At 49.8% G+C, this 25,559-nt stretch overlaps 12 protein-coding genes across 12 annotated transcripts; 10 read left to right on the plus strand and 2 right to left on the minus strand.

Annotated features, from left to right (window-relative positions):
* Positions 1–43: 43 nt before the first annotated feature.
* AA0111_g1287 (hypothetical protein) lies at positions 44–2,358 on the plus strand (the record flags this gene model as incomplete). The annotated part of the gene is made up of 3 exons (XM_028646903.1): positions 44–335; positions 398–689; positions 741–2,358. The coding sequence occupies 3 exons, from the start codon at positions 44–46 to the stop codon at positions 2,356–2,358; spliced, it is 2,202 nt and encodes a 733-aa protein (XP_028511096.1).
* A 3,875-nt stretch (positions 2,359–6,233) lies between these two features.
* On the minus strand, positions 6,234–6,635 carry AA0111_g1288 (hypothetical protein; the record flags this gene model as incomplete). The annotated part of the gene is made up of 1 exon (XM_028646913.1): positions 6,234–6,635. The coding sequence occupies one exon, from the start codon at positions 6,633–6,635 to the stop codon at positions 6,234–6,236; it is 402 nt and encodes a 133-aa protein (XP_028511290.1).
* A 1,633-nt stretch (positions 6,636–8,268) lies between these two features.
* Positions 8,269–9,640, plus strand: AA0111_g1289 (hypothetical protein; the record flags this gene model as incomplete). The annotated part of the gene is made up of 4 exons (XM_028646924.1): positions 8,269–8,304; positions 8,355–8,454; positions 8,504–9,169; positions 9,219–9,640. The coding sequence occupies 4 exons, from the start codon at positions 8,269–8,271 to the stop codon at positions 9,638–9,640; spliced, it is 1,224 nt and encodes a 407-aa protein (XP_028511406.1).
* Positions 9,641–10,014: 374 nt separating this feature from the next.
* On the minus strand, positions 10,015–10,565 carry AA0111_g1290 (hypothetical protein; the record flags this gene model as incomplete). Its single annotated transcript, XM_028646933.1, has 2 exons — positions 10,015–10,239; positions 10,416–10,565. 2 exons carry the CDS (start codon positions 10,563–10,565, stop codon positions 10,015–10,017), a joined length of 375 nt encoding a protein of 124 aa, XP_028511147.1.
* Positions 10,566–13,206: 2,641 nt separating this feature from the next.
* On the plus strand, positions 13,207–13,619 carry AA0111_g1291 (hypothetical protein; the record flags this gene model as incomplete). Its single annotated transcript, XM_028646934.1, has 2 exons — positions 13,207–13,329; positions 13,383–13,619. The coding sequence occupies 2 exons, from the start codon at positions 13,207–13,209 to the stop codon at positions 13,617–13,619; spliced, it is 360 nt and encodes a 119-aa protein (XP_028511584.1).
* Positions 13,620–13,951: 332 nt separating this feature from the next.
* Positions 13,952–15,211, plus strand: AA0111_g1292 (hypothetical protein; the record flags this gene model as incomplete). Its single annotated transcript, XM_028646935.1, has 3 exons — positions 13,952–14,010; positions 14,057–15,011; positions 15,065–15,211. 3 exons carry the CDS (start codon positions 13,952–13,954, stop codon positions 15,209–15,211), a joined length of 1,161 nt encoding a protein of 386 aa, XP_028511072.1.
* A 491-nt stretch (positions 15,212–15,702) lies between these two features.
* On the plus strand, positions 15,703–16,664 carry AA0111_g1293 (hypothetical protein; the record flags this gene model as incomplete). Its single annotated transcript, XM_028646936.1, has 3 exons — positions 15,703–15,761; positions 15,809–15,925; positions 15,983–16,664. 3 exons carry the CDS (start codon positions 15,703–15,705, stop codon positions 16,662–16,664), a joined length of 858 nt encoding a protein of 285 aa, XP_028511148.1.
* A 511-nt stretch (positions 16,665–17,175) lies between these two features.
* On the plus strand, positions 17,176–18,134 carry AA0111_g1294 (hypothetical protein; the record flags this gene model as incomplete). The annotated part of the gene is made up of 2 exons (XM_028646937.1): positions 17,176–17,252; positions 17,318–18,134. The coding sequence occupies 2 exons, from the start codon at positions 17,176–17,178 to the stop codon at positions 18,132–18,134; spliced, it is 894 nt and encodes a 297-aa protein (XP_028511580.1).
* Positions 18,135–18,460: 326 nt separating this feature from the next.
* On the plus strand, positions 18,461–19,455 carry AA0111_g1295 (S-methyl-5'-thioadenosine phosphorylase; the record flags this gene model as incomplete). The annotated part of the gene is made up of 2 exons (XM_028646938.1): positions 18,461–18,488; positions 18,542–19,455. The coding sequence occupies 2 exons, from the start codon at positions 18,461–18,463 to the stop codon at positions 19,453–19,455; spliced, it is 942 nt and encodes a 313-aa protein (XP_028511581.1).
* An 843-nt stretch (positions 19,456–20,298) lies between these two features.
* On the plus strand, positions 20,299–22,074 carry AA0111_g1296 (putative amidase; the record flags this gene model as incomplete). The annotated part of the gene is made up of 3 exons (XM_028646939.1): positions 20,299–20,472; positions 20,537–20,658; positions 20,706–22,074. The coding sequence occupies 3 exons, from the start codon at positions 20,299–20,301 to the stop codon at positions 22,072–22,074; spliced, it is 1,665 nt and encodes a 554-aa protein (XP_028511582.1).
* Positions 22,075–22,503: 429 nt separating this feature from the next.
* Positions 22,504–23,559, plus strand: AA0111_g1297 (hypothetical protein; the record flags this gene model as incomplete). The annotated part of the gene is made up of 2 exons (XM_028646940.1): positions 22,504–22,557; positions 22,609–23,559. 2 exons carry the CDS (start codon positions 22,504–22,506, stop codon positions 23,557–23,559), a joined length of 1,005 nt encoding a protein of 334 aa, XP_028511583.1.
* A 1,031-nt stretch (positions 23,560–24,590) lies between these two features.
* AA0111_g1298 (hypothetical protein) lies at positions 24,591–25,257 on the plus strand (the record flags this gene model as incomplete). Its single annotated transcript, XM_028646941.1, has 2 exons — positions 24,591–24,849; positions 24,902–25,257. 2 exons carry the CDS (start codon positions 24,591–24,593, stop codon positions 25,255–25,257), a joined length of 615 nt encoding a protein of 204 aa, XP_028511421.1.
* Between the last annotated feature and the right edge of the window lie 302 nt (positions 25,258–25,559).

The raw sequence follows: 25,559 nt of genomic DNA on the forward strand, positions 1-25,559 counted from the left end.
CGTTCAGACATCACACTGAAAACAACTCATTACATTAAGCTTCATGGAGGACCAGATCTTTATTCAGTCTCGCCTTATTGATCCGGAAGAGGCCCGTAAGAACGGTGCTTTCACTACTCTTCCTATTCGCATCCACAAGCGAAATGACATTGCCGATGATACCGCTCGTAGAGTCCTTCGTGATTGGGGTCACCATGTAGGCGATGGCATGGAGAAGAAGGCACTCACATCGTTCAGTCATCTAGGCAATCTGAATGCCTTCACATACACTGAGGCATTGCCGGAGAGACTAGGTGTATTATCCTATTTACTCGACCTTGGGCTAATCCATGATGGTATGTGCTCCACTTGCAATCTTGTCTCAAGACGAGTAAAGCTGATTTTGCTTGTTCCACAGACGCCACCGAAGGAATGGGCTTAGAAGATGCCATAGCCGAGCATCATGACTTCGAGCGATCCCTGGACGTTGAAGCGACGGAGGAGGTTGCTCAAGGCTCGAGAGCGGACAAGCTCAAGAGGCTTGGCGCAGAAATCCTTCTTGAAGCAGTTCGAATCGACCGCGAGATGGGAATGCACATGTTGGAGATGTACCAGAAAGAGTGGTTGGCCATCGTTGAGAAGAACGACGACAAGGAATTCGATGACTTGCAGGCTTACTACGCTTATCGAAAGTGTAATTTTGGAATGAGGTAAGCGTCTCCGCTCCCTTCACAGGAGGTTTCGTGGCTGACTGAAACTAGAGCATTCTGGCCCATGGTCGAATATGGAATGGGCTACCGATTAACCTCAAAGCAACACGAACTTATCAAGCATGTAATGGAGCCCATTGAAGAAGCACTCATGCTTACCAACGATTACTGGAGCTGGGATCGCGAATACGAGGATTGGAAAACAAATGGCAACCGGCTTGTCAACGTCGTTGACGTCGTACGGCGAACACGGTCGATACCTATCGACGCAGCTCGAGATGTTGTGAAGCAAATGATTATTGAGACTGAGCAGACTTACGTCAAGAGAAAGACCGATTTCTACAAGGAATATTCTGATGTCTCTCTGGAGGTGAGGCGTTGGATTGAAGCCGCCGGATGTGTTGTGTCTGGAAGTCATTACTGGGCGACAAGCGCACCTCGTCACCATGTCCGGTTCCGCGAATCGTTTGCACAGGAGAATTCTCCCTTGAACGGTACCAGCGACAGCTCTTCCCCAGGAGCTTCCAGCGAGACGAGTGCTTTAAGTGATGCTTGCACTAGTAACACCTCATTTGCTACGCTCATATGCAAGAGCCCTGAAACCAGGGATGTGCAGGTAGCCACGAACGTGGAGAAGAGCAAACGAGGGCAGAAGAGGAACATCGAAGATGGGTCTCGTCAAGACGGCCCAAGCAAGAAGGTCCATACAGAACTCGGTTGGGAGATGCCCGATGACATGGCGGTTCAATCTCCATGCCATTATATCAGATCCTTACCTTCGAAAGGGGTCAGATCGATGCTCATCGATGCTTTGAACGTGTGGATACAAGCTCCAAAGAAGTCTATCAAGGCTGTAGAGGAGCTAATCAGCTTACTGCACAACGCGTCGCTAATCCTCGATGACATCGAAGATGATTCGCCCCTTCGTAGGGGTAGGGCGGCCACACACCTCGTTTTTGGGCATTCTCAAGCAATCAACAGTGCAAACTTCATGTTTGTCCAAGCCGTTCAGCACGGACGCAAGCTTTCGAACCCACAGGCGGTGGACATCGTGCTGTATGAGCTGGAGCGATTGCATCTTGGACAGAGTTGGGATTTGTTCTGGAAGCACAATCTACTCAGTCCGAAAGAGGAGGAATACATCAAAATGGTGGATAGCAAGACTGGTGGTTTATTCCGTATGCTGTTGCAGCTTATCGTTGGCGAAAGCGCACAGGAGCCCAAATGCGATGTGGAAAGGCTGATCCGATTGATGGCGCTGCTGGGCCGGTTTTTCCAAGTGCGTGACGATTACGTTAATCTGAAGTCAGACACATACGCCGAGCAAAAAGGGTTCTGTGAAGACTTGGATGAGGGCAAGTTCTCGTATCCAATTGTACATTTCCTGCAACATGCACCGGAAATGTTACAAGCTCACGTCATCAGCATATTCCGGCAGCGACCGAGTGGTGGTACAGGACGAGAGACCACGCCGATGGCGAGAGGGGTGAAGCAACATGTGCTGGATCTCCTCGAGTCGGAGGGAACGTTCGAGGCTGTGCTGAAATTGCTCCGTCAGATGGAGGCTGAGATCATCGCCGAGATTGGGCAGTTGGAAGAGATCACCGGCGAAAGCAATCCTATGCTGCGGCTTGTGATCGAGGGCATCAGCGTGCGGGGGCTGGCGTAAAGTGTTGCCTTTTAGCGTATGGTCATGTGTGTTCTATAGGTAGATTGATTGGAACATCAGTGTATACGACGTATTGTTTGTGGAAGAGTATTGACGTGTTTGAGCCTTTTCCACAGGTGCAGGTGCACTTGCGCTAATGCGGGGGCTACGTATCCACCCCTGCTTTTCGCTCCACTTGTAGGCCTCCGTCCCTTACTTCCATCCCCGTCACCATCGCCATTGAATCAACCTTCGCATGGTCGAAGTCTGCTGAACCCTACTACCCCTCCTCGTCTCTTCGCTCTTCGAACACTGTGCGCTTCACCTAAGCCGTTTCGCTGCTGGTTAGCGATCGCCACACGATAATGTGGAAACATGCCACGACGAACAGCCTTGATAACAATCAGAATACTACATGTCGCGACTTGTGCGAACGGATGATCACTACACTTCCAAGGGAATTGAGGGATATTATCTACGAGTACATCTTGTGCGATATACAAGGATGTTGCTGCATCGACGAACGAGCCAGCGTCTCCTCAAGCGGGCCTCGATCACTGGCATGTAGAGAAGGTCGGCGACACGGCTTCGAAAGAGCTGCTTGAAGTTTGGTATCGCCCGGCCCGGTTCTACATGGGCGAGCATCTCAAATGTATCGAACGCTTCTTATCTTCGAATGTAGCTCGTCTAGGCATACGCCGCCACTTGATCACGAAGATTAGTATTACCTTCAAGCAGAGGAATGTAGTTTCTTGTAAAAACCCACTGGGGGAACAATTTTCAGACATTTCTACGTCTCGCCCACGTCTATTGGAACGACTAGAACACCTTTTCCTGTTGAAGCGCGGCGCCTCGATCCATCTTTATGTGATCATAGGCCGTATGGCCTGTTGCTATGCGAGGATCTTAGAGCTATGTATGCGTCATGAGAGGAAAGTTTTGCGCAAGGTCACCACCGCGATGTCCAATGTTCTTTCGCGTCTGAGTGCTGAGGGATACTGCCTTGCTACGGGTATCATCCATTTCTTCGCGGGACGGCCGGACAAATACCCGCTATATGACTTATGCTCAAGGGATCCACTCCTTGATGAGGAGGACTACTTTGCCAACAAACACGGTTCCTGTTTAATATTGCGGTATGCTTTTTGATTTCGACCGCGAGAAAAAGACACATGGCTGATTGGGATTAGGAAGCGTGTGTCAGCCACTCCCTCAATGTTACATTGGTAGCACATCGGTGGAATCCCTTTTCGCATGTTGCTGTGCCAAGACGCTACCGGGATCCCTGTGCTGCTGCCTAAACCCAAAGGACCCTCACATCACCTTTACCTTTCCATTGTTGTCGTATCATCCGTTGCGCTCTTTGCACCGATAACGAGATGTCTCAAGATACCACCGCCAAAGAGGTCCTGAAGCTATATCAACAAGCTGTCGCGTATGTTTTGGCGAGCGATGTTGATGCTAGCTTCCACTGAACCAGTCACCAGTGCACGACGACGTATTCATATGCGCTTTCCCGATCAGGACCCGGAAGCCATCACTCGACTCACAAAAAGATTGAAAATCTTCGATTTGTACGGACAAGCGTCGTGTCGATACATATGTCAAGAAGTCCTTCGCTCTCTACCACCCGAGTTGTGTGATGTAATCATCGAGAATGTCATCGACCACAATGACGCAATCGTGAAAGTGAACCGCATTTGCGAGCCAGTATACGCAAGCACGAGAGGTCAATTGCTAGAACATCACTGGAAAGTCGAATACGTTGGAAGACTTATGCTGGCGAGGATGATGACTGTCTGGTACAGAAATAGTAACTTTGTGATGCATGGGACGCAATATTGGAGGGAAGACTGGAGAGATTATTCTTTGCGTGTTTTCCTCAACGAGGAAGCACCTTGTCTATACCTTCCACGCTATAGATTGATCACGAAAATCTCAGTTACGATACATGCAAGTAGCTTCATTGTGGATCGAGAGCAGGGGAACCGAAACTGGAATGGTGCAAATTCAGCGGATTTGCGACCAACATGGGGACAGGTGGTTCAGGGCTTTGAAGCATTGTTTCAGTTAAGGAGCGGTGCGTCGATACAGATTGTCATCCACGAGTTAGAACGCATTAGTCTGGGAGATGTTCTGCTAGATGACATTCTCGCGACATGCACCGCTCCGATTCTGGAATCTATGAGTCGCTTGAAAAGAGCTGGGTACATCCTTAACACCACCTTGCTTATTGGCCAACGGAGTTTTGGGTATTCTTTGTGCGAGCCCAACTCGCTGGACGAAGACGCTACACACAATCCTGCAGGTGGAACAGGGTTGATTTGGAGGCGAGTAGTCGCTCCAGATGCAGTTCATCCCTAACTAACGTCACTGTAGGCCCTGTCAACCGAAAGTTTCTGTCACTTGGTACCAAGAGCTGCAGCTTGTCAGATGGTGAACAAATGATGAATTTCGATTGGTCGATCTTGGTGCTTCGAAAGAACGGGCTGTCTTACTGACCATGTGGTAGCCGGTAGCGCATCCTTCTGTGAGCGCATCCGTGCTGTTTGTATTCAAGCAATACAAGCGCCAAGTTCCCTCACAACCCACTATAATAACAACCATCATCGGTATATTCACGAGTCGCCGTCGGAGGATCTCTTTGACTCCAGTCAATGCTTTCACGTTTGCTTCGTGTGCGTCGTCACCAACATTTGCTAATCTCATTACATAGCAGAATGACATGTCACGTCTCTACTAGCACCTCGACACAGGATGCTACCATGGTCGGAATTGCTATCACAAGCTTAAGACATCTGCAAGCGAAACTAATCTGCGCTAATTTGGGGCTACAGTAGAACTTCAAGCAGTCGTTCAGAGTGAAACTCATCAGTGTCATCTCGTATGTGGATACCTCGCAAACTTCTAGAACGCTGTATAGCTCCTCGCTAAGGCCCACTAATAGCTTTAGTAGGCATAACTGGCGTGGTAGTTGTCTTAGGTACCGAGACAATCCACCGCGTCAACAAGTGAGTCTCTTGCATACTACTGACCGTCTCCGTCACTGGCCCCATCTCGCTCAGTCCAGGAACCACAGTAGTCGAAACAACGTATAAAGTTTGTGTAGCGTCTCTCACACCAGCACCAGAACTTGGATGAAACATACCCGTTCTCATAAGGTTGGCCAAGAAGAAGGCGCCTGCTATTGTGCCACCTACGACAACCAGAAAACAGAATATACCTATAGCAATTCGAAGTTTGTTGTTGCGCCAAAGACGTTCCCATAGCGGCTGCTGTGGCATGCGGTACGGAAGATGCTCAGGGAAGCTTTTACGGGATTTGGGATGTGTCGACAAATTTGCTGGGGTTGGAACTGCCGCCGGCAGTGCTCCCTCGGCATCAGCGCCCTCTCCGATGACAGAAGCTCTAGTTTGCCTGCTATCGGGCAGGTTTGGACCGTTGCGCATGCTTTCGGCACATTGCCAGAACGGGTTTGTGTTGGGAGTCATGGCACTGATGGTGTGATACGGTTGGGCAGCAGTTGAGATTGAATCGAGTTGAAAGCCGTTCTGCTAGTTTAGATGAGGGTAGAAAGGCTGGAAGAGTCATTGCTAGCTCACTGTAAGGTACATCATGCGCCCACGCCTAATGCTGTTGGTTCACAGTGTCGCTCTAAGATGATAGAAAGTGGGACGCGGTCCAAGTCACAGCGATCTTAAGAACTTCGCAGTCATCGTCAGTAAGCACACACAGGTTTTTTCTGATCCACACGGCTATATGCATCATCATGCGAGTAGAATACGACTTTTTTGTCCAGATATTGAACAAATCTGTTAAATTTTCATTAGGAATGACTCCGCTGACAAACATATACCTAAGGTCTGAACCTGGTCTTCTGACTACCACCTGTCCCATCACAGAGAAGAGAAGAAAGCATTAGCATCCGTAAGCGGACATATCACACACGTGTATCCTCCGGTCCACTTTCCACACACTGACCGTTTTCCTGGCACATCACAATTTCCCCTGCATTCTTCTATCGTTGGCCAACTACCTTTGCTAGTACAGGTCTTCTGCGGAGAAGCCACTGTCGTGAGACTAGTAGGCGCTTTGATGAAAGACACCGTAGCTGTAGGTGTCGTTCGACCCGGGATCGTCTGAGCTGTCGTTATGATGTACGTCATTTCTGGTGTTACTGTGACAGTACCTCCTGTTGATGTGGATGTCGTGAGAGTCGTCTGGTAGACGATGGTATGCTCATTGGGAAGTTTAGACATACCGATTCGAATGCCGATTAGCAGGGACGTTATAATCATTCCCAGGCCAAAAAAAAAGCTGAAAGCAATTAGAACCCATTTATCACCGAAACAGGCGCTGGCCCTGGCGAAAGAACGAGATGGAAGTTGGGCTTCTGAGTCGTGAGGGAAGTAAGGGTGATTCGAGTCAACGTAGTCTGCAGGAACGCCGGTCGGTTGAGGAGTGATTCCGGATAAACCAGTACTACCGCGTTGAGAAGACATGTATGCTGCTGTTGAAAGGCTTCGGTAGGATTTGGCGTGTTGTTGTATCGTGAAGATTTTGATCTTCGTACAAGAACTACTTGGATTACAGCGGGGGTATTATGTAGAGACTACCATTGTAGTGAACAAAGAGTCATAGGATAACATTATGAGAGCAGAACGTGAGCATCATTGAGTTCGCACAGGGTAGGAACGATCTAAGACATGACGAAAGCCGTGAATTGTAGCTACCTATGTACTCTCTCACGCCATTATGTAGCGGGAAGTGTTTGTGGTACTCCGAGCCTTCCTGGTGATCAGATTTCATGACGCGTGGTAAGTGTAACGCCCGTCTGCGATGACGCACTAGTGTTGCGGCGTACGGTATCGTAGTTGAAACGTAGACTCAATAGGCATGATTTTCAAGAAGTTTTGGACGTGTTTGCGATGATAGGTAGGAGAGATGGTAAGTAGGTAAAGGAGACGAAAAAGACACCATGTGTTGAGGAAGGGAAGTGCAGTGAGGTTTGCTATAGATCAGCGCAGATGCTTATCCGGTAGTCTCGGAGACACTGCGGTCAGACCCAAAACTTCCCAAATTGCCCACGAGACATACTTTGAATGAACAAATACAGGCAACACATCAGATTGTGATTGCATAGTAAAGGGATTGAGGCCAGCAGCAGACGAAGAAAAGAGCCCGATGCCACCCCGGTCACCTTTGAACGAGCCAAAAGAGCCAGTGATTCTAGGACGATTGTTTAGCCGAGCAGAAACAACAAAGTTCTGACCGAAGATCCACTTATCCCCGCTCCAACACACGGACGACGCATGTCGGTGTATTTCTCGATGGTCGATCCGACTCTTCCATCGATGAAAAAGAACGGCGAATTTAAAGTCATTTACACAATGAGCCGGCTTTGAGTCTGCGTTCACGCTCATGTTCAACGTTATCAAGTCACAAAACCGGCCGAGTGCACTAAACCGATAAAGACCGAACGGAGTATCCAATGCATTCGCGATGATAGTTCATCTTTTGAGACCTTGAAGTGTGTTCTAATTGCTACAGATCATGGAGTTCAATGAGACTGTCTCTGAACCTGTCTCATATCTTGCTTACCCGTTTTCTCTCCCTTCCATTGCAACCGCGGTGTTCAGTTGCTTTTTGTATTTTTTGTACTTATACTCCTTTGGTAGAGGGCTTAGTACAAACGCGACTTGGTATGCGCTTACTGAAGATGCACTGTCGAATCACTCAAAGGCGAGGGAACAATGGATGACAGATGCTCAGGAGCTGTTGTACGGAGGACTCAAAAAGGTATCGAAAATTCAGATGCGGGCAAACGTCCTGTGCTAACATGTCCTCGAGATCAAGGGCGCCATCATAGTCACTTCCCCCATTGGGCCGACAATCTTCTTGCCGAATTCGTTTGCAGGTGAGATTCGCAACATGAAAGAACTCAGCTTTAGTCGATCTATTGTGAAAGTAGGTTACGCTACTCAGCTTATGAACATCACTGACTTCGTCTTGTGTAGAATGCTTTGGCTCGCGAACCAGGATTGAACCCGATTCTGGCGATTGACTATCATGGAGTCATGCAAGAAGTTGCTCGGCTCGACCTTACTCGCTCTCTGGGTATGAGATACAAGTTTCAGACTGCTTACTTGACTGCTCACATCAATAGATTCCGTCACTGAAGTCATGAATACCGAAGTTGAAGCCGCCCTCCTGGAGATGCTAGGAGACATCTCCGATTGGAAGCCTGTGGATCTGAAGCCTCTCATTCACCGCCTTGTTGCCCGCATCTCCAGCCGCGTCTTCCTCGGTCCTGAACTCTCCAACAACGAAGAATGGTTGAACATTGCCTTGTCGTACGTCACCCAAGCAAGCATGGTGACGCGAAAGCTTCGTGGCTTGCATCCACTATTACGACCCCTAGCGCGGTGGTGGTTTCCCGAACTAGGCGTCTGTAGAGAGCAGGTTGACAAAGCGCGGAAAATTATCACTCCACTCGTGCAGGATCGTTTACAGAGAAAGGCCAACGGGCAAATCACCGAGAAGACTGCTGATATGTTAAGTTGGCTGGACGACAAGGCAAAGGCAAAGGGTGTGAAGATTGATTTCGCAGAGTTTCAACTCTTGCTCGTGGTGGCGGCAGTACACACGACTACGGAGACAATCGCAATGTTCATGGCTGATCTGATTGAGAACAAAAAGGCAATTTCACAGCTCAGGAAGGAGATTATTTCGACGTTCTCGACTTCTGGTTGGAAAAAGACATCGTTGGCTTCAATGACGTTGCTTGACAGCGCGATGAAGGAATCACAGCGGTTGAATCCTATCACGGATCGTAAGTGACATATCCAACTTCATTGATGATTCTTCTCTCACGCTCATAGTCTCGATGCAACGCATCGCTTTGACCGATGTCACTCTTTCTGACGGTACAATCATTCCTAAAGGTTACAGACTGGCTGTGGAGCACCGCCTTCGAGATCCAACCCTGTGGTCCGATGTCAACAAATTCCAACCGGGCCGTTTCCTCAAGTTACGTGATACTGATCGAAGCAAGTGGAACTTCGTCACTGGTTCGCCCGAACACCTTGGGTTCGGCTACGGGAAACAAGCATGCCCGGGACGGTTCTTTGCTAGTAATGAGATCAAAGTCATCGTCATACACATGCTTCTCAAGTATGACTGGGAGTTTACTGATCAAGGAAGATTACCAAACGGGTTGTCTGGGACAGACCGCTATATGGATCCGAGGCAAAAGGTCATGCTAAAAAGTAGGAAGGAGGAGATCAACCTAGGTTCGCCTTGAGACTGGACTCGTGACGGTTCAATATCTCACGGCGCCAACAATGTTGGCACAATTGTAATCATTTGAGTCCTCGAGAACTCTGAAGATTCCTTGCTGTTCAGCTCACTGCCAATTTTTCTACCCTATTCAAACCGATAGCCGACGTTTTACGACTTCTCTAGTGTATGGACGATGTAGGCTCCCTCCTAAGTCGTTGCGTCTCATGGTGGAGGGGACATTAATCACAACTCAAGCAATGAGGAAGTCTAAGAGAAGTGATTGATGCACAACCTTGAGAAAGCTGATGGCGTTGCTAGGGATTCGTTCGTGGTTTGATATGATTGAGCTAAGCATCAAGTACGTGTCGAACCCATGGTTTCCCTTGTTTGATTATTCTAGCAACTGCAATCGCACTCCTTGGGGTTGTTGCAGTTCTTTCCACACGACTGCTGCTGGCTGCATGAACCCCAGTCTGTGCATCCGTTCCAGGCTCCACTTCCATCACCGCCTGCAGTCCAGCACCACTGTCCACCATCACCGCAGACCTTCCAGCAGCGCTTTTTACCAAGATCGCATCCGTATGGTGAGCCTGACCAACAAGCGCGTTTGTCGAGGGGACTCTAAAAGATGGAAGAGTCAGTATCTGTATATTCAGGTGTGTCTCAGAAGCAGATGACTGCGATGATCTCCCGCTGAAAGCATGTTGAGATACACCTGGAGATGTATGGCATGAACTGGAATGTATGTCCAGGATATTGAGCTGGGAAGGGGGGAAGTGCAATTCGAATCAACTTACAGCTTTGTCGGTGAAGGACAACCAAGGTGTGTTTGGGGGTGGAACGGAAGAATTGGCGAAGTCGGGAGCTTCGCCTTCGTTGCCGGCGTGGGGAGCTGAGAGAACTCCAGCAGCCTGGATGGCACAGAAGAGGATGTCGGTGAATCTCATTTTGGCGGTTTCTTGTGGACAAGGTGAGTCTGACCAAAGGATTGATTGATGTGAGTGTGGTGGTGAGGAAGAATGGAGAGGGCTGCTCAAGAGTTATATACTTTTCTCCTCAACCTGACTTCGTATTCCAGCATCTGTTAGTCTGCCTAGCAGTGCTGCTCTACGCCTTGTTGGTCCTAAGTTTGATGGCTGCCCTGTTGTCCCATGTAACGATGATCTGCCAAGTATCATGGCTTTGGGTCCACAGGATCCACCATAGGCAGGGCGCCTGAAAGACATGAACACTCTCAATACCATTCAGGCTGAATTTTAACTCTACTCAACTCTGCTGGTGAGCCCGACTGGACCTTTGCTCATGGTAGTGGAATCTCTGAGGTCTCGAGGACGCGTTTCATGCTTGATCATAGCAAAATAGTGTGATGCAGATCGACCTGCGCTACTGTCAAAGTATCGAGCGGCTACAGTGTTTCGTGAGATCCAAGAGACTCTTTTGACGCACTCAGCTGGTAGGTGCCTGCGTTGCTCTAGCGCACTGCGAGCTGGAGATGTCACGGTCTAGGCTGCCCATGTTAACGTGCGTCGATTGCACCGGTGGGAAATAGAGCTCCAATTAGAAATTACGCCGAAAGTGCTCGTTTGCCCTGCTATGACCACCTTCAAGCTGCGTTGGTGAGGTCTGAGCGGTCTGTCGGGTACCTGTGGAGCGTCCCGTACACTAAGACGGAAGACCAACGACCGTTGCGCCACAATCCTCAGGGTCCATCCCCTACGGAGACACCTTCTTTCGCGTAAAATCACCTTCCAGCTACGGTAGGTGCGCTTGAGGCGGCATGCCGAGAAGCTAGGCGTCTGCGGGGCGTTCCCAGGGTCCAAGGGTCCACGGGTCATCATTGCGGCGTGCCGAGGTCGTGAAGAAAACGCGCAATGGAACATCGCACTGGAACCTCGCAATTCGTATCCGCCCAGCCTAACGCACGCAGTAGAAACGGCTCGTCGCTTTGACACGTCGCTTTGACACGTGCTGAGTACCAGTACTGCTGCGTCTACGTCAACCCAAACTGACCCAAACTGACCTCAACTGAGCTGCGCACCCTTCCCAAGACTACCGATGAGCACCTCATCCACCTTCTCTCCCAATGTCTCAATCTCCCACATCTGATCTTGTTGTCCATGAAGATAGGATTACTCTTACTATCGACGCTTCAGCAATCAACACGTCACTGATCCAGCGACGTGCTGTTACCATCTATGATCTGTCTGGAAGAACTCTGCGGATGAGACGCAGCAGAACTAGGCCACGCCACGACTCTAATTCTGATCCCTCAAGATGAGATAGAGGAGAAAGGCAGCATACAATTGTACAATAAGTACACAGAGATAAGGTGTTTTGATGTGACGCTTAGCTGCGTACGTGAGATGGCCAATCAGCTGCTAGCCTGTCAGTGTGGCTATGGAAGCCACAAGCCATTCTTCGCCTTTCGAGAGTTTTGTGGGGGCGAGCTAGGCGTAGCGCATGGATTCGCTAGCGCGATATCCTGATCAACGCGATTCCTCGCGCTGTGCAACCAAATTTTGATCGTTTTGTTTGCACAGAGCTTCTGGCCTTTCAATTTCCTCGCGTGATTGTGGAACACGGCGTCGCGTAGCAACCAAACATGGAGTCCATATTGAGAACTGCATCGAACGCAACGGCTGCCCACGCGTAGGTTGAACAGCTTCCAGACATGGGACATGTCTGACAGGAACACAGTTTGAAGCAGCGCCTGGATAAGTACCAAAGAAAGAAGCAGATGCGAACGCAAGTGTTGATAGAGCATGAATATTGCATACGTGAAGAACTTGCTGAAATTGAAGCCAATAGGAGGTTGCTAGAAACAAAGCTTGACACCAATTTAAGCAACGGCAGCGGATCGATCCGGAGGATGAAGAACTTATACAAGAATCGGTCATAATAGAACGAAGTCGATGCCATCCTCTATGCGAAGGCATGCAGGAGTATCTGCCACGCGAACTTCGCGACATGATCTACGAACATGCGATGGGCCCCACCGAGTGGCATAACAATAATCACACTGTTTCTGTACTGAGTCAAACAATCCCGCTAGACCAGAAGTGGTTTTGACTGGTTCTATACAAGATTTCTGGGGCATTCTTCGACATAAGAATCATATCACCCGCCAGACGCGACGGAAACTAGTAGTGCTGGTACAAGACCTGCACGTTCGACTTCGCAACAGATGTGGACCTCATCCGCGCGTTCTTCAAAAGACATGCGGCAAATTTTTAGATCCTTGAAACTTGGTCTTTCGGTCTTTGGTCTAGTTTGTCAGTTAGAGATCGCTGTCCCTCGGGATGTCCTGATGGATGAAGCAAGGTTCAATAAGACTCTTGGCCGAACTCTGCGAGATCTTGCTCTGCTGAAACAACCAGCACGCCTTCGATCAAATCTTGACACTTCCTTCAAAATTAACACACCTCCAAAGGCATATGACCCTTCCAGAACCAGTAATCTCGGCGAACCGGACCCGATTGCACGAGGCGAGACATTCAAAAAAAAACTCTTTCACAACTGCTCTCAAGCTTGACAGGTTGGAAAGCTGAGTTGAGATTTGAGGTGTGGACATTACATCAGAAGCACAACATGGAGCACATCATTGTCAATGGCACTCTTGGCGACGACCTGTGCAATGAGTTTGAAGTGCAAATGATTCTACCTGAACTGGCAGAGTTCTCGCACTCTCATTGGGGATATTTATTCCATAAAGTACGTCATGACCTCGCAGTATCGCCATCCACGTCGCTGACTTTGTTGCTTAGCTTTGTTATGAGCTCGACCAGGATGATGAAAACACACTGGTTGAGTTGTCCGAGGGAGATAGCGACTACGAATCAAGTGATGGCTCCATCAGCTCGGAAGACGGAACCGAAGATTACAGCGATGACGACTACTGGGAACAACCAGAGCTTACTGAGGATGAAACGTTTGAACTAGGAGTTGGTCTCGCGTTGTGTGCGAACGAGGATCTCAGCATACCTCCAATGCACTATTGTTAGCTAGACAGGTACGGTGAGGGTGGAAAGCGCCCATACGCAATCGGGCTGAATCGACCGCTCCATAGGCCTTCTCCATGATTTGAGGCTCCCTAGGTGGCTTAGGTCTATGCACATGAGACATGTATGGAGTACCTTTACCTGCCAATACTGACCTTGAACCCATCTCCCATTTTCCTTCACTTGGTGGTAGATTTACCTGCTGGCGCCCTCACTATCACCGCGTGCCTCTCAGGCGGCTTGGCAAGCTCGTTCTACTACTTATACTCGATTCCTAGATCATTCCTTCTCCCATCCACCTCCTCCATCCCCAACAATCTACATCGCCTACCGCTATGGCAACCACACCAGCTCCGCTAAGCGCGGGCAAGAGCCTACGTGCAAACTGCTTCAAGTAAGTTTCAGGTAGTAATTCTTAGCAGTAGCTGACATCATCTCAGGGCGCTGAAGGAAGAACTCAAGACAAAATCCGAGCTGCAGGGTCTGCGTAGCAAGATCGAACAGTTGCAAGACCACGAGGAATCTCTCAACGACAAGATCACTGCCGATGCGTGGAGAACGGCCGATGCGCTCCTTGCCTTTGCCAAACATGATTGCCTCGAGCTTTGCAACAAAGTTTACAAGGCTTTTCCTAGAGAAGTTCGAGACATCATCTATGGATACATCATCGGCTGTGGAGAAGTCGACATATATTCTGAGAACCATCGCACACGGCACAGATGTGGTTACCGCTCATCGAATTCGGAAACTCAGAATCGCCTCTGTTCATCAGGAATGCACACCGACCACTGGTGGAAGAATGATTTCGTAGGTGCCAAGATGGCCCGCGAGATTGGTGAGCATTACTATCGAGAATCTCACTTCCGTTTCGAAGTGGTATTCTCCCAGCTCGTCAGATTTCGCGCGACGGACCAATTCAATCACGGCTTCCTACCGGTGCACTTCGTCTCAAAGGTCGAGATCGTTATAGATTGTCGCGAATACAAGTTCCGGCCCATTATTTCCACCAAGGACGATGCTTTTGTCGACGAAGATCAAGACCAGCTATGCTCAAAGCGCGAACGGTGTTGCTGGGACGATAGGAAACCCCAAGAAGATCTTTTCGTGGAGCTGGAGTACCTGTTTGGTTTTAGACCAGGCACTGGCATTACCATCAGGCTGATGCGATCCCAGCACCACATTCAGACTACCCGTCTTGAAGACCAGGAATGGGTGTGCCACCGTGCAGTACCTGTTATCTTCCCGGTACTTCAGCGACTCAAAGACACCAACTGTCGCGCTCGTCTAATTCTCGGTACGGAGACTGATAGCGGGCCCGACGAAGACGGGTACATGCCCTTCGCTTCAAAGTGGAACCCGACATCTATCGAGGCCGTCACGGCAGAATTCTGGGAGGTATGTACAAGGGCCTTACTATGTATCGTTGTTTAACAGACTGACACCTGTAGTATGTCGAGACTGAGCACGAACGTGCAGTGCAAGCTGGGCTGGAGGCCGAATCTGACGGAGATGACATACCTTTAGACGGCTTTATCGATGGAGAGAACAGTATTCAATGGGACGTGGGGCCCATCTGGGGAGAACAGACTGCGTGATATATTCCTGTTTTCGAGAAGTCTTTGCTTTGTTCAGATTGGGTTTTGTTTCCACACGTACAAGACAGGACGTGAGCGACTGATGCTATTCAGGTCACAGTTAGAGTGACCTCTCTACATTTCCTTTGTAGTCTAAAAGTTCTGAAAATTACTCTTGCATGGCTTAAAAACTCATCTTTGATAGGAAGACAGTTTCTTATAGTCGTTGCCATTTCATTTCTGATACCTCATTGGATGATCCTTCATCCTACCGCGATACAGAATTTACATTCACGCGAACCAGCGCCCAATGATGTAACACTCGAAGGTGACCTTTCATTCAGCCTATAGGCAGACATACCAGTGATCTCTCTACTTCCTCCACTCGCCTACAAATGAACACCTTTGTCTGCCATTGAACTTCCCTCCCACAATATACCCTTCCACTCCACCTCTGCCACAGCTGTGGTCCGAGATACCAAGTAAATCACCACGTGTCTTCCCTCCCGAATATGGCGAGTCAAACGGAATCAGAGGAGCAGATGAACACTCTCTACGAAGAATGTTGCAAGTAAGTCATGTTGGTCAATTGCAAGACAGAGGTTTGACAAACGCTAGACAGCTCCGTACCGGGCTGAAACTCGAAGAACTCTACCAGACAGAGGTTAAGCGACTCGAACGAACGAGCGAAGTATGCAACGGTCAAAAGGAAAAAACCACTGCGGTTCTGAACAAGTACGCATAAGCCTCGTGTCGTGAGCTATGCGACCGCATGCTCGAGGTACTTCCCAGCAAACTGCGCGATACCATCTATGAGCACCTTCTACCTCATTCTGTCACAGTATTCAAGAGGTTGACTGCCATGGACTTTGATGGCCAGGTTTGCCAGGTTTGCGTCGAGCGTAATGGCTTTGTGGGATTCTCCACTATGATCCCGTTGCATCTCCACGAGACCGAATATAGACCCCAAGTTTTCTACCGAGAGATACTAGAAAGACTTTTCCAAACGACTACGTTCGATCTTGGGGACGACTTGAGCCTCATAGCGGCGCTTGGGTCATGGGATGGAGGACTCAGCATCATACCTGCTGATTACCCCCTCGACATTTCTTTCCTTCTCAAATTTGATTGGTTAGACCTTCGGTGCAAACACGATCCCTGGTTCGTTTATGACACGCAATTATGGCCCAAAGTCTTTCTCACTAGACTAGAGGGATTGTTCAGCTTCAAGCCTGGCACGAAGATCACAGTCTGTATCCAGCAAGACAACGTCTGGCAACCGATCGCACAAGAGGTTAACGAATTGGAATGTAAAGCCGTGGTTTCGATCATCTTGCCAACACTGCGAAGGCTCGCCGCCATTGGTACGAAAACTAAGCTGAGTCTGGATGGCGTTTGTGAACTGGAAATCGACAATGATAAGGTAATTCTGGAAGGTATGGAGGACCCATGGAAGAACGCGAGGAATCATTGAGCTCTTGTTCACTAGACCACACGCTGACTGCGATAAATGATAAGGGGCTGCGCTGCGGCTGAACAGGTCCAACGAATGAGCATAGTTGACCTGTATCTCGCGTTGCTGATGTGTGCTATATGCTCGGAATCTTTTCCAGCGAGGAAGGCTTGTAATTTATCGATGCGGCGTCGCTTTAAACATAGCGGGCTTAGCAACTATACGAGAATGCGGAGTGGCGTCAAGCCCACATCTTGTTGTCTAATCGTGTTAGCCCAAATTGGTGAACTACCTTCCGCACGATTAGTAAAATGTCCACAAAGGATTTGGTTGGCGTAAGCTAAGTGTATTTCCGTGGGTGAGACATGGGGGGCCTGGCCAAGGGTACGACATAATGTTATGCAGGGCATGAGTACCTAAATAAGCGATCAGCAGCACCCTGATAAACAATAGTACTGATACTTCGGCGCAAATGTAGATTTACCATAATCCTCCCTTGTCTTCACATGTAAAAAAAGATATGGCTATAGCAATGGATGAGATATCAGCGTCTGCGCAAATGGATGGAAGTTATTACACATGCGGACAACTCCGAAGGCGCGCTTTGAGGTAGGCGCAAATGCATCGAGTAAAGGCATCATAATCATGTACCATAGTACTGACATGACCTATAGAGCACTTTCCGAAGAAAGCATCCGTAAAGCCCGTCTCGCAGCACTACAGCGAGAACTTGCACTTCTGGAAAAGGATCTTGCCAGCACCACACCAACGACACAGGATGCTGTCGAAGAGCTTGCAAAGACGGAATGCCAACAACTTACCAACGCCATCTTGACTAGATTACCGCGTGAGATCCGCGACATGATCTATTTTCACCTCAGTACGCGCGATCGCGAGCTCATCGAGCGCGAGCATTTTCGGACAACCTTGGACCCGCTTACGAGATTATACTCGTATGATTTCGAGAGGTGGAAAGCGCAGCATTTTCCCACGCACTATTGGAATCCTGAATACGTATCCCAGCGCTTCTACTGCGAGCTCTTGGAAAACTATTACCGTACTAGTTCGTTCTTATTTGGTGATGATCCGGGGGTAATGAAGCGTTTCCTCAACACAGATGAGATGAGACTTGGGGTAGCTCCTAAAGCACTGGTTTCTAGCGTTGAGATTGGGCTGAATGCTGTGTCGCATGATCGAGGCTCCTTCCGCGCTTACATGTTCGGCATACCGAAATCACCAGAGCGAATGCGGGAGGCTCTCGATGGTATCTTCGAACTCAGACCTGGAGCTAGAATTGTGATTCGATTCGTGACCGAGGCGAGAACTAAGGAAGAGAGGGATGAGCATTGCAAAGGAGCGATGACAATGCTGTTTGACGAGGCGCAGGTGGAGAAGATGAAGATGTACAAGGTCAAGTTGGTGGTTGACGAGGGGAAGGTCTGGGATCTGGCCGAGGCAATGAAGGATGAGTGGATGGCGATTCACGGGTGAAGGTATCATACAACAGGAAGAGACGAACTCATTCTGCTCGATGACAGAGAGCTTAATGACTTCAAAGTGATGATTAGGAAACACGGAGTAAACGCAACTGAATGGCTGCTAGCGTGTAATCACGGTCAGCTCTTATTGGCCGAGATATGACGCCATCAGGGTCCAGGGGGAAGGAAGTAGCACCCCGCCGTAGCAAAATTGTTAACGCGAGGCTGCCCAATGCCCCTCGGTGAATGCTTCCACGCGTCAGACTCTTTCCCAGTGTCTTTAAACCTCAATTCACCCCTCTTACTTCATTCAGACGCGTCTCGATTCCATATCGCAAGATGGCCGGCGTTCCCAACACTTATGATGGTGCGCAGCCTTCATCCTGCACTTACTCCACCAATTGCTTACCCTGTATACAGCGCCCGTCCACATCGCCGTTATAGGCGGCACTGGCATCTCTTCCCTGCCAGGCTTCACTCTCGCCGCGACTCTCGATGTCGATACCCCATGGGGAAAGCCCTCGTCGCCTGTTTCTATCCTCCAACACCCTTCGCCCTCCTCCGGCAAGCCTATCCCGGTCGCGTTCATCTCGCGACACGGACTCCACCATGAACTCGCACCACACGAGGTGAAGAACCAAGCCAACATCGCAGCGCTGCGACACCTCGGCGTGCGCACCATCATTGCCTTCTCCGCTGTCGGATCGCTCCAAGAAGAAGTACGACCGCGCGACTTCGTTATCCCCGACCAGATTATCGACCGCACAAAGGGCATCCGGCCATTTACCTTCTTCGAGGGTGGCATGGTCGGCCACGTTGGCTTTGGCGACCCCTTCGACAAGAAGCTGTCCAAGATCGTCAGCCAGTGCGGACACGCGCTAGAGGGAGACGGCGTCACTCTACACGACAAGGGAACGCTCATCTGCATGGAGGGACCGCAGTTCAGCACACGCGCAGAGTCAAACCTCTACCGTGCGTGGGGTGGCAGCGTCATCAACATGTCTGCTCTTCCCGAGGCCAAGCTTGCGCGAGAGGCTGAAATTGGGTACCAGATGATTTGCATGGCCACGGACTACGACTGCTGGAGGGGTGACGGCTCTGAGGATGTCAACGTTGAGATGGTCATGGCACACATGAAGGCAAATGCTGAGAACGCCAGGCGATTCGTCGGCGCGGTGCTCAACGAGCTCAGCAAGGAGGAGCATGAGGAGCAGGTCCTCGCTAAGCACCTCGATGGCCAGATGAGGTTCGCAGGTGCCATGACAAAGAAGGAAGGACGCGGGCAAGAAGCGGAGAAGAAGCTGCAATGGCTCTTCCCTGGCTACTTCGACTGAACGAAAGCTGCCAGCAAGCGCGCTATTGGCAAAGGCGCATGACTTATGACTACGATATACTCAAATACTGGGAACCTGAGGTTACGCTATCCAGATCAAGAACTTCTGCATGCGCCCGACGGCTCTCCAAATTATTGGAGGTACGATGCAGCCAGTGAAGCCTATTGCGGAAGGTCGATAGCATAGGTAACTCCAAATACATTCCGTGTTTACATCATGGAAAATGTACGTTAGCCATATCGATAACTATCCGTCCCCAGCAGCCCGTTGGACGCCCGCGGGCACACTTGTCAAGCCTTCGATCTCACGATTCGCTCTCTTAGCACCTTCCTTTCTCGTCCAAGATCTACATCTACAGCTGCCGCAATCGCAGCTGCACTTTCCCAGCCTCAACAATAGGCTCTTATGTCCATTTCCAAGAACATGAGACACGACTAAATATTCGAATAGGAGTTTTCGGCAATGTGGACATGTCTATTCAGATGACACCCATGTACTACGCTGATCAGGTACCAGGGTATGCAACTCGATCAGATGAATAGTACCTGCATACCGACCGTTACCACGCGACAGTTAACGCACACTGAAATTCGGTACGCCAGCGCTGTACTTCTTATCATGCAGATCGATATACTACCAGGATCGAATTTGCGCCGCGGGGAAGACGCGCGCGCAGCATAACCCTAGTCTGACATGGATGAACAACGGCAGTCTTTGTCGGGTCGACACGGGAAGCATGAGTATAAGAAACATGACATTGTACACAGTCGTAAAGCAACTTCTGTTCGACCTCGTATCCAAGCATCACTTTCTTACCGAACGGTAGCCGTTGCGATCGCCACCATGGTTTCGGCGTGGTTCTTGACTAAGGTCTTGGTGGCTTTTGCGCCACTGACGACGGTTGTTTATGCGCAGTACAACACCACAACCGATCTTCCTTTGCTGTTGGATGCTACGGGAGATGAGTTGGTTGCTGGCCTTGAGGCTGGAGCTTTCACAAGCTTGGATCTAGTTCAAGTATGTTGCCCACAATTTGTACAAGCATGGGTATTCCTTGGAATCAGTCGCTGACATAACGTAGGCTTATGTTGGACGCATCATCGAAGTCAACAAGACGCTTCACATGGTGTTGGAAATCAACCCGGATGCTTGGACTATCGCGAAGGAACTAGATGAAGAGCGCGCCTGTGGAAAGCTTCGAGGGTTCGTCGTCTTCTGTGGAGTACTTGAGCTGCAGCTAATCGAAATAGCCCTCTCCATGGCCTCCCAATTCTTATCAAGGATAACATCGCAACTGATGATGAGATGAACAACACTGCCGGATCTTGGTCGCTGATGGGCGCTAAAGTTCCACGCGATTCTACGATCGCTGCCAAACTCAGGGAAGCTGGTGCCATCATTCTTGGCAAGACCAACCTCTCCCAGTGGGCCAACTATCGTTCCTCAAACTCTTCAAATGGATGGTCTGCTCGAGGTGGTCAGACGTACGGCGCGTACTATCCAGGTCAAGACCCCAGTGGCAGTAGCAGTGGTAGTGGTGTCGCAGCCAGTCTTGGACTTGCCTTTGGTACTCTTGGTTCGGAAACAGACGGCTCCATCATCTCGCCCAGTCAACTCAACAACGTTGTTGGTATCAAGCCAACTGTTGGTCTCACAAGTCGAGCTCTGGTCATTCCTATTTCTGAGCATCAAGATACCGTTGGACCGATGACTCGCACGGTCAAAGATGCGGCGTATATCCTTCAAGCCATCTCTGGACCTGACAGTGCCGATAACTATACGCTAGCTATTCCGTGGGCGAGCAACACTACAAATGTGACCAAGCCTGACTACGTTGCTGCCTGTACCCTGGATGCTTTGGAAGGAAAGCGTATCGGAGTACCGCGTAACGCTATTGGCACGCCCGACAGCTCTTCGGCACCCCTGTATGCTGCTTTCGAAGCCGCTCTCGACGTTCTTCGCTCTGCTGGCGCAATCATTGTCGATAACACCAACTATACAGCCTGGGAACAGTATCTGGAATCCAACGCTGAAGGTATCGTTCTCGACGGTGACTTCGTCCCCAACCTAGCGCACTACCTCTCGCAACTTACATACAACCCCAACGACGTCCAAGATCTGGAGGACGTTCGCAATTTCACACAGCACTTTCCTGCCGAGGACTACCCAGACAGAGACACAGCGGATTTTGACAGCTCAATTGCCCAATCGCAGAATTTCTCCAACACCGACATCGAGTTCTGGAATGCTTTGCAACAAGATTATTACCTCGGTGGTGAAGGTGGTCTCCTTGGCGCACTCTCAACATACAACCTCGATGCTGTCGTCGTTCCCTCGGACTATGCCTCTGGTATCTCCGCCATCATCGGTGGACCCGTGGTCACCATCCCACTTGGTGCGCTTCCGTCCAACACGACGGTTGTCACAAACCAGCGAGGTGATTTGAACGCTACGGCACCGAACATTCCATTTGGTATCTCTTTTGCCGGTGCGCTGTGGAGTGAGGAGAGTTTGATTGGGTTCGCATATGCGTTTGAGCAAAGGACCATGGTGCGGACGAAGGTTAAGCCGTATATCCAGCCGAGTATCGAGATTGAGAACGTGATTGGTAGCTACTAGACGGATGTTGAACAATGGGAAGATGTTAGTGTAAGACTGTAGTTTGAATAAAGAGTAGGTCGGTGGATGGTCACTACCGAATCTCCGAACTTTCTAGTTATACTGCATTGTATCGCTGTTGCAATGACGGCGTTAAGCGGACTTAGTCAGACATGCTGTTGTGAAACATCAATCAGGCGAACCGTGGCTTGTCTCTAGCGTTCTGTATACGACGTGAGGTTAGCGTCCTTTCAGATCCGACAGGGGAGGTGACGAAAGTCAGTCATTCAAAGTAGACGTACAGGAGTATAAATATGAGGACTAGTCAGTGTATCATGGTATCAAACAAGAGTAGGAATCAGCAGATAGCACCAAGCGATATTGCGCATCGAAACTTTGGCATTTCTTATAAACACCAGCTTCTAGTGAAACCATTATACTCCAGCAGCCATGTCAGCCAATACGCAGCAACCAGACTACATCCGCAAAGTCGCTCTCATCGGCGTCCGCTACCTCTCTTCTCTACATCATATTGCGTACTAACAAGATCGACAGGGCTCCGGACAAGTCGGCTCCCATATCCTCACCCACCTGCTTGGTACCTTGAAGCATCAAGTCACAGTCCTGACCCGCCTCTCGAGCGACGCCGCCTTTCCCACCAACGACAACCTTACCGTCACCAAAGTCGACTACGACGACGATAATGCCTTAACAGAAGCGCTCAGCAGCCATGAATTCCTCATCATTACCATCAGCGCCCGCTCTCCCGACACTCTGCACCCGCGCATTGTCGCCGCTGCAGCCAAAGCTGGGGTACGCTGGATCATGCCGAACTACTTCGGCTATGGTATCGGCGATCGGAAGCTTAGGGGACGCAACGAGCTAAACAATTTCGAGCGGTTCATCGAGGATGTCGAGAAGACGCCAGGTGCTGACTACGTAGCGCTTGTGTGTGGCTTCTGGTATGAGTTTAGTCTGGCGATGGGGGAGCCCTGGTTGGGATTCAGGATCAGGGAGAGGAGCGTGACAATGTATGATCAGGGGGAGAAGAAGATTAGCATGAGTACGTGGGATGCTTGTGGGAGGGCTGTTGCGGGTTTGTTGTCGCTTCCTGTCAAAGCAGATGCGACGACAGATGGTGTTGGATTGGAGACTTGGAGGAATCAAGGGTTGACCATTTCTTCGTTCCTGGTCTCTCAAAGGGATATCTTGGAGAGTTTGCATCGCGTGCTGGGTACCACGGATGAAGACTGGAAGATCAGGTTTGAACCTGTCGAGAAGAGGCTAGAAGATGGTAAGAAGCAGTTTAAGGAGGGGAAGATGTTGGGGTTTGCTAAGGCGCTTTATGCAGAGGTATTTGCGTGTGAGTGGGGTAATTACGAGACAGGACGCGAATTGGATAACGAGAAGGTGGCATTGGAGAAGGAAGATTTGGATGAAGCTACCAAGAGGGCGGTGGAGATGGCTATGGGTCCTATGGGGGACATCGAGGGCCGGTTTGGCTGATTCGAACCTGATAAGTGTATAAGAGGCAACGCAGTTTCTGTGGTATTGAAGTAATGCCAAAGTTCAGCATGTGATGAGGCGATGATGTACTATCGGCCATCATGGTTCATGCACTAAAGCCAGACCTTTTTGTCTCACTCACAACTCTCTGCGTTTTCATTCCACCATTTTAGCTGCGACATCGCAGTAAGAAGTTCCAAATCAATACAACTAGCTCAACCGTCCATCCTTTTCGTACCCTGACACACTCGTAATAGACGCTGAGACGCTGAGACGCCACTCGCGGTGTGGCGTGCTTGTGGACGCGCAGCACTTTACGACCTGGTTGATGCGCTATTTGTAGCGACCTCAGCTTGGAGATCTGGAGTCGTAATCTACTGGCAAGTCTAGATCTGCCTCCCTTACTACTCTTGAAGATGTGGGAGCTGATGCGTGCTCCTTGGCCATCTCATTACCAGCAGATATGTATTTCGTCAGCCTCTACGAGACGTAAGGTACGTGTTCTCTCCACGAGATGTAGACACAATGGTCCGATAATGCTCACACATCAGTAACTCGATGTTCGTGATTGATGTCACCTCTGAACAGCATGACGCCTTGATGTCAGCCTTGGCTTACATTCGATATCAATATGAACACAATGTAGAAGAACCTCGTGTCATATGGCTGTGCCGAGCACCCGAACATGCAAGAGAAGTGTACGATGATAGGCGAGCTGCTTTGTGGTAGGTGGCACGGGCCGTACGTGGTCAGTTCAGGGTCGCAGGTCGCCAGACCCAACTTCAACCTTCACCCGGCAATTAGAATCGATTTTCGCGTCGACACGAAGCTCGAGTGTGAGGCCACGATAAGTTGACTTTGAAGAGAAGGTTGTGTTGATGGTGCGCAAGAATCATGACGCCATCGGCAAATGTCAAAGCTCCTGGGTGGCGCGGGAGCTCTCCGCCACCCCTCAGCATCATCTTGGGGTCGTCGCAGAGTAATCTTTGTTCCAAATCAGCATTCGCCATCTTTACATAAAACAACTCCACATGCGCTTCCCTTCCTTCCCAACATTCATCCGCGCCTTCCACACGGTCACAAACACAACGAGCGCATTTATCCGATCGAACCCTACCAGCAATCTCGGTCGCACTATCTACAACTCACCGCAGCGCGCAGTCATCTACCGTTCGATGCCAAATATCCCCTTCTTGGGTGCTCTTTTTGGATCTTCTAGCAGTATGGCGGACAACACAAACTACCCAGTTCAGAAGCCCGAGGGCGAGTGGCAAGCACAGCTATCACCTGGTACGTCCACGTCAACGTTCGCATCAGCACACACTTACTGACTTGACCATAGAGCAATTCCGCATCCTCCGAAAGAAGGGTACTGAGATGCCCGGCTCCAGCACATACGACAAGCACTATCCTGACGCCGGCGTCTACACGTGCACCGGATGCGATGCGCCTCTGTACAAAGCAAACCACAAGTTCGACTCTGGCTGCGGATGGCCCGCCTTCTGGGATGCCGTGCCAGGCGCTGTCGGACAGAAGCCTGACCCTGGTCTTGGCATGATGAGGACGGAGATTGTATGCAACAACTGTGGAGGTCACTTGGGACATATTTTCAAGGGCGAGAGATTCGGCAACCCAAAGGACGAGAGGCATTGTGTAAACGGCATCTCTATCAACTTCTCCCCTGAGGATAAGAAATAAGAAGGAATAGTCGATAGAGGAAGAGCCCGTCATGTAGATATGGGGATGCGGTGCTAAGTGTATTATTGACGATGAAATGAGAGATGACACAAGATATGATTGCTTGCATTTGCAGGATATTGTGCACTGCCGTTATCACTAATTCATGACAGACTCTGGAGACTTTCGCCTATCGCCTCAGATCAATAGATCACACACAAGCATCGACAACACTCTGCTGACATCACACGATTTGTCAGGCGACACGAGTAGCAAGCATCGACTTCACGTATATATGGAAGTCAGCTTGCCAAGTACTATCA

This window comes from Alternaria arborescens (assembly GCF_004154835.1).
Source record: "Alternaria arborescens strain FERA 675 chromosome Unknown contig_2, whole genome shotgun sequence".
Taxonomy (NCBI): domain Eukaryota; kingdom Fungi; phylum Ascomycota; class Dothideomycetes; order Pleosporales; family Pleosporaceae; genus Alternaria; species Alternaria arborescens.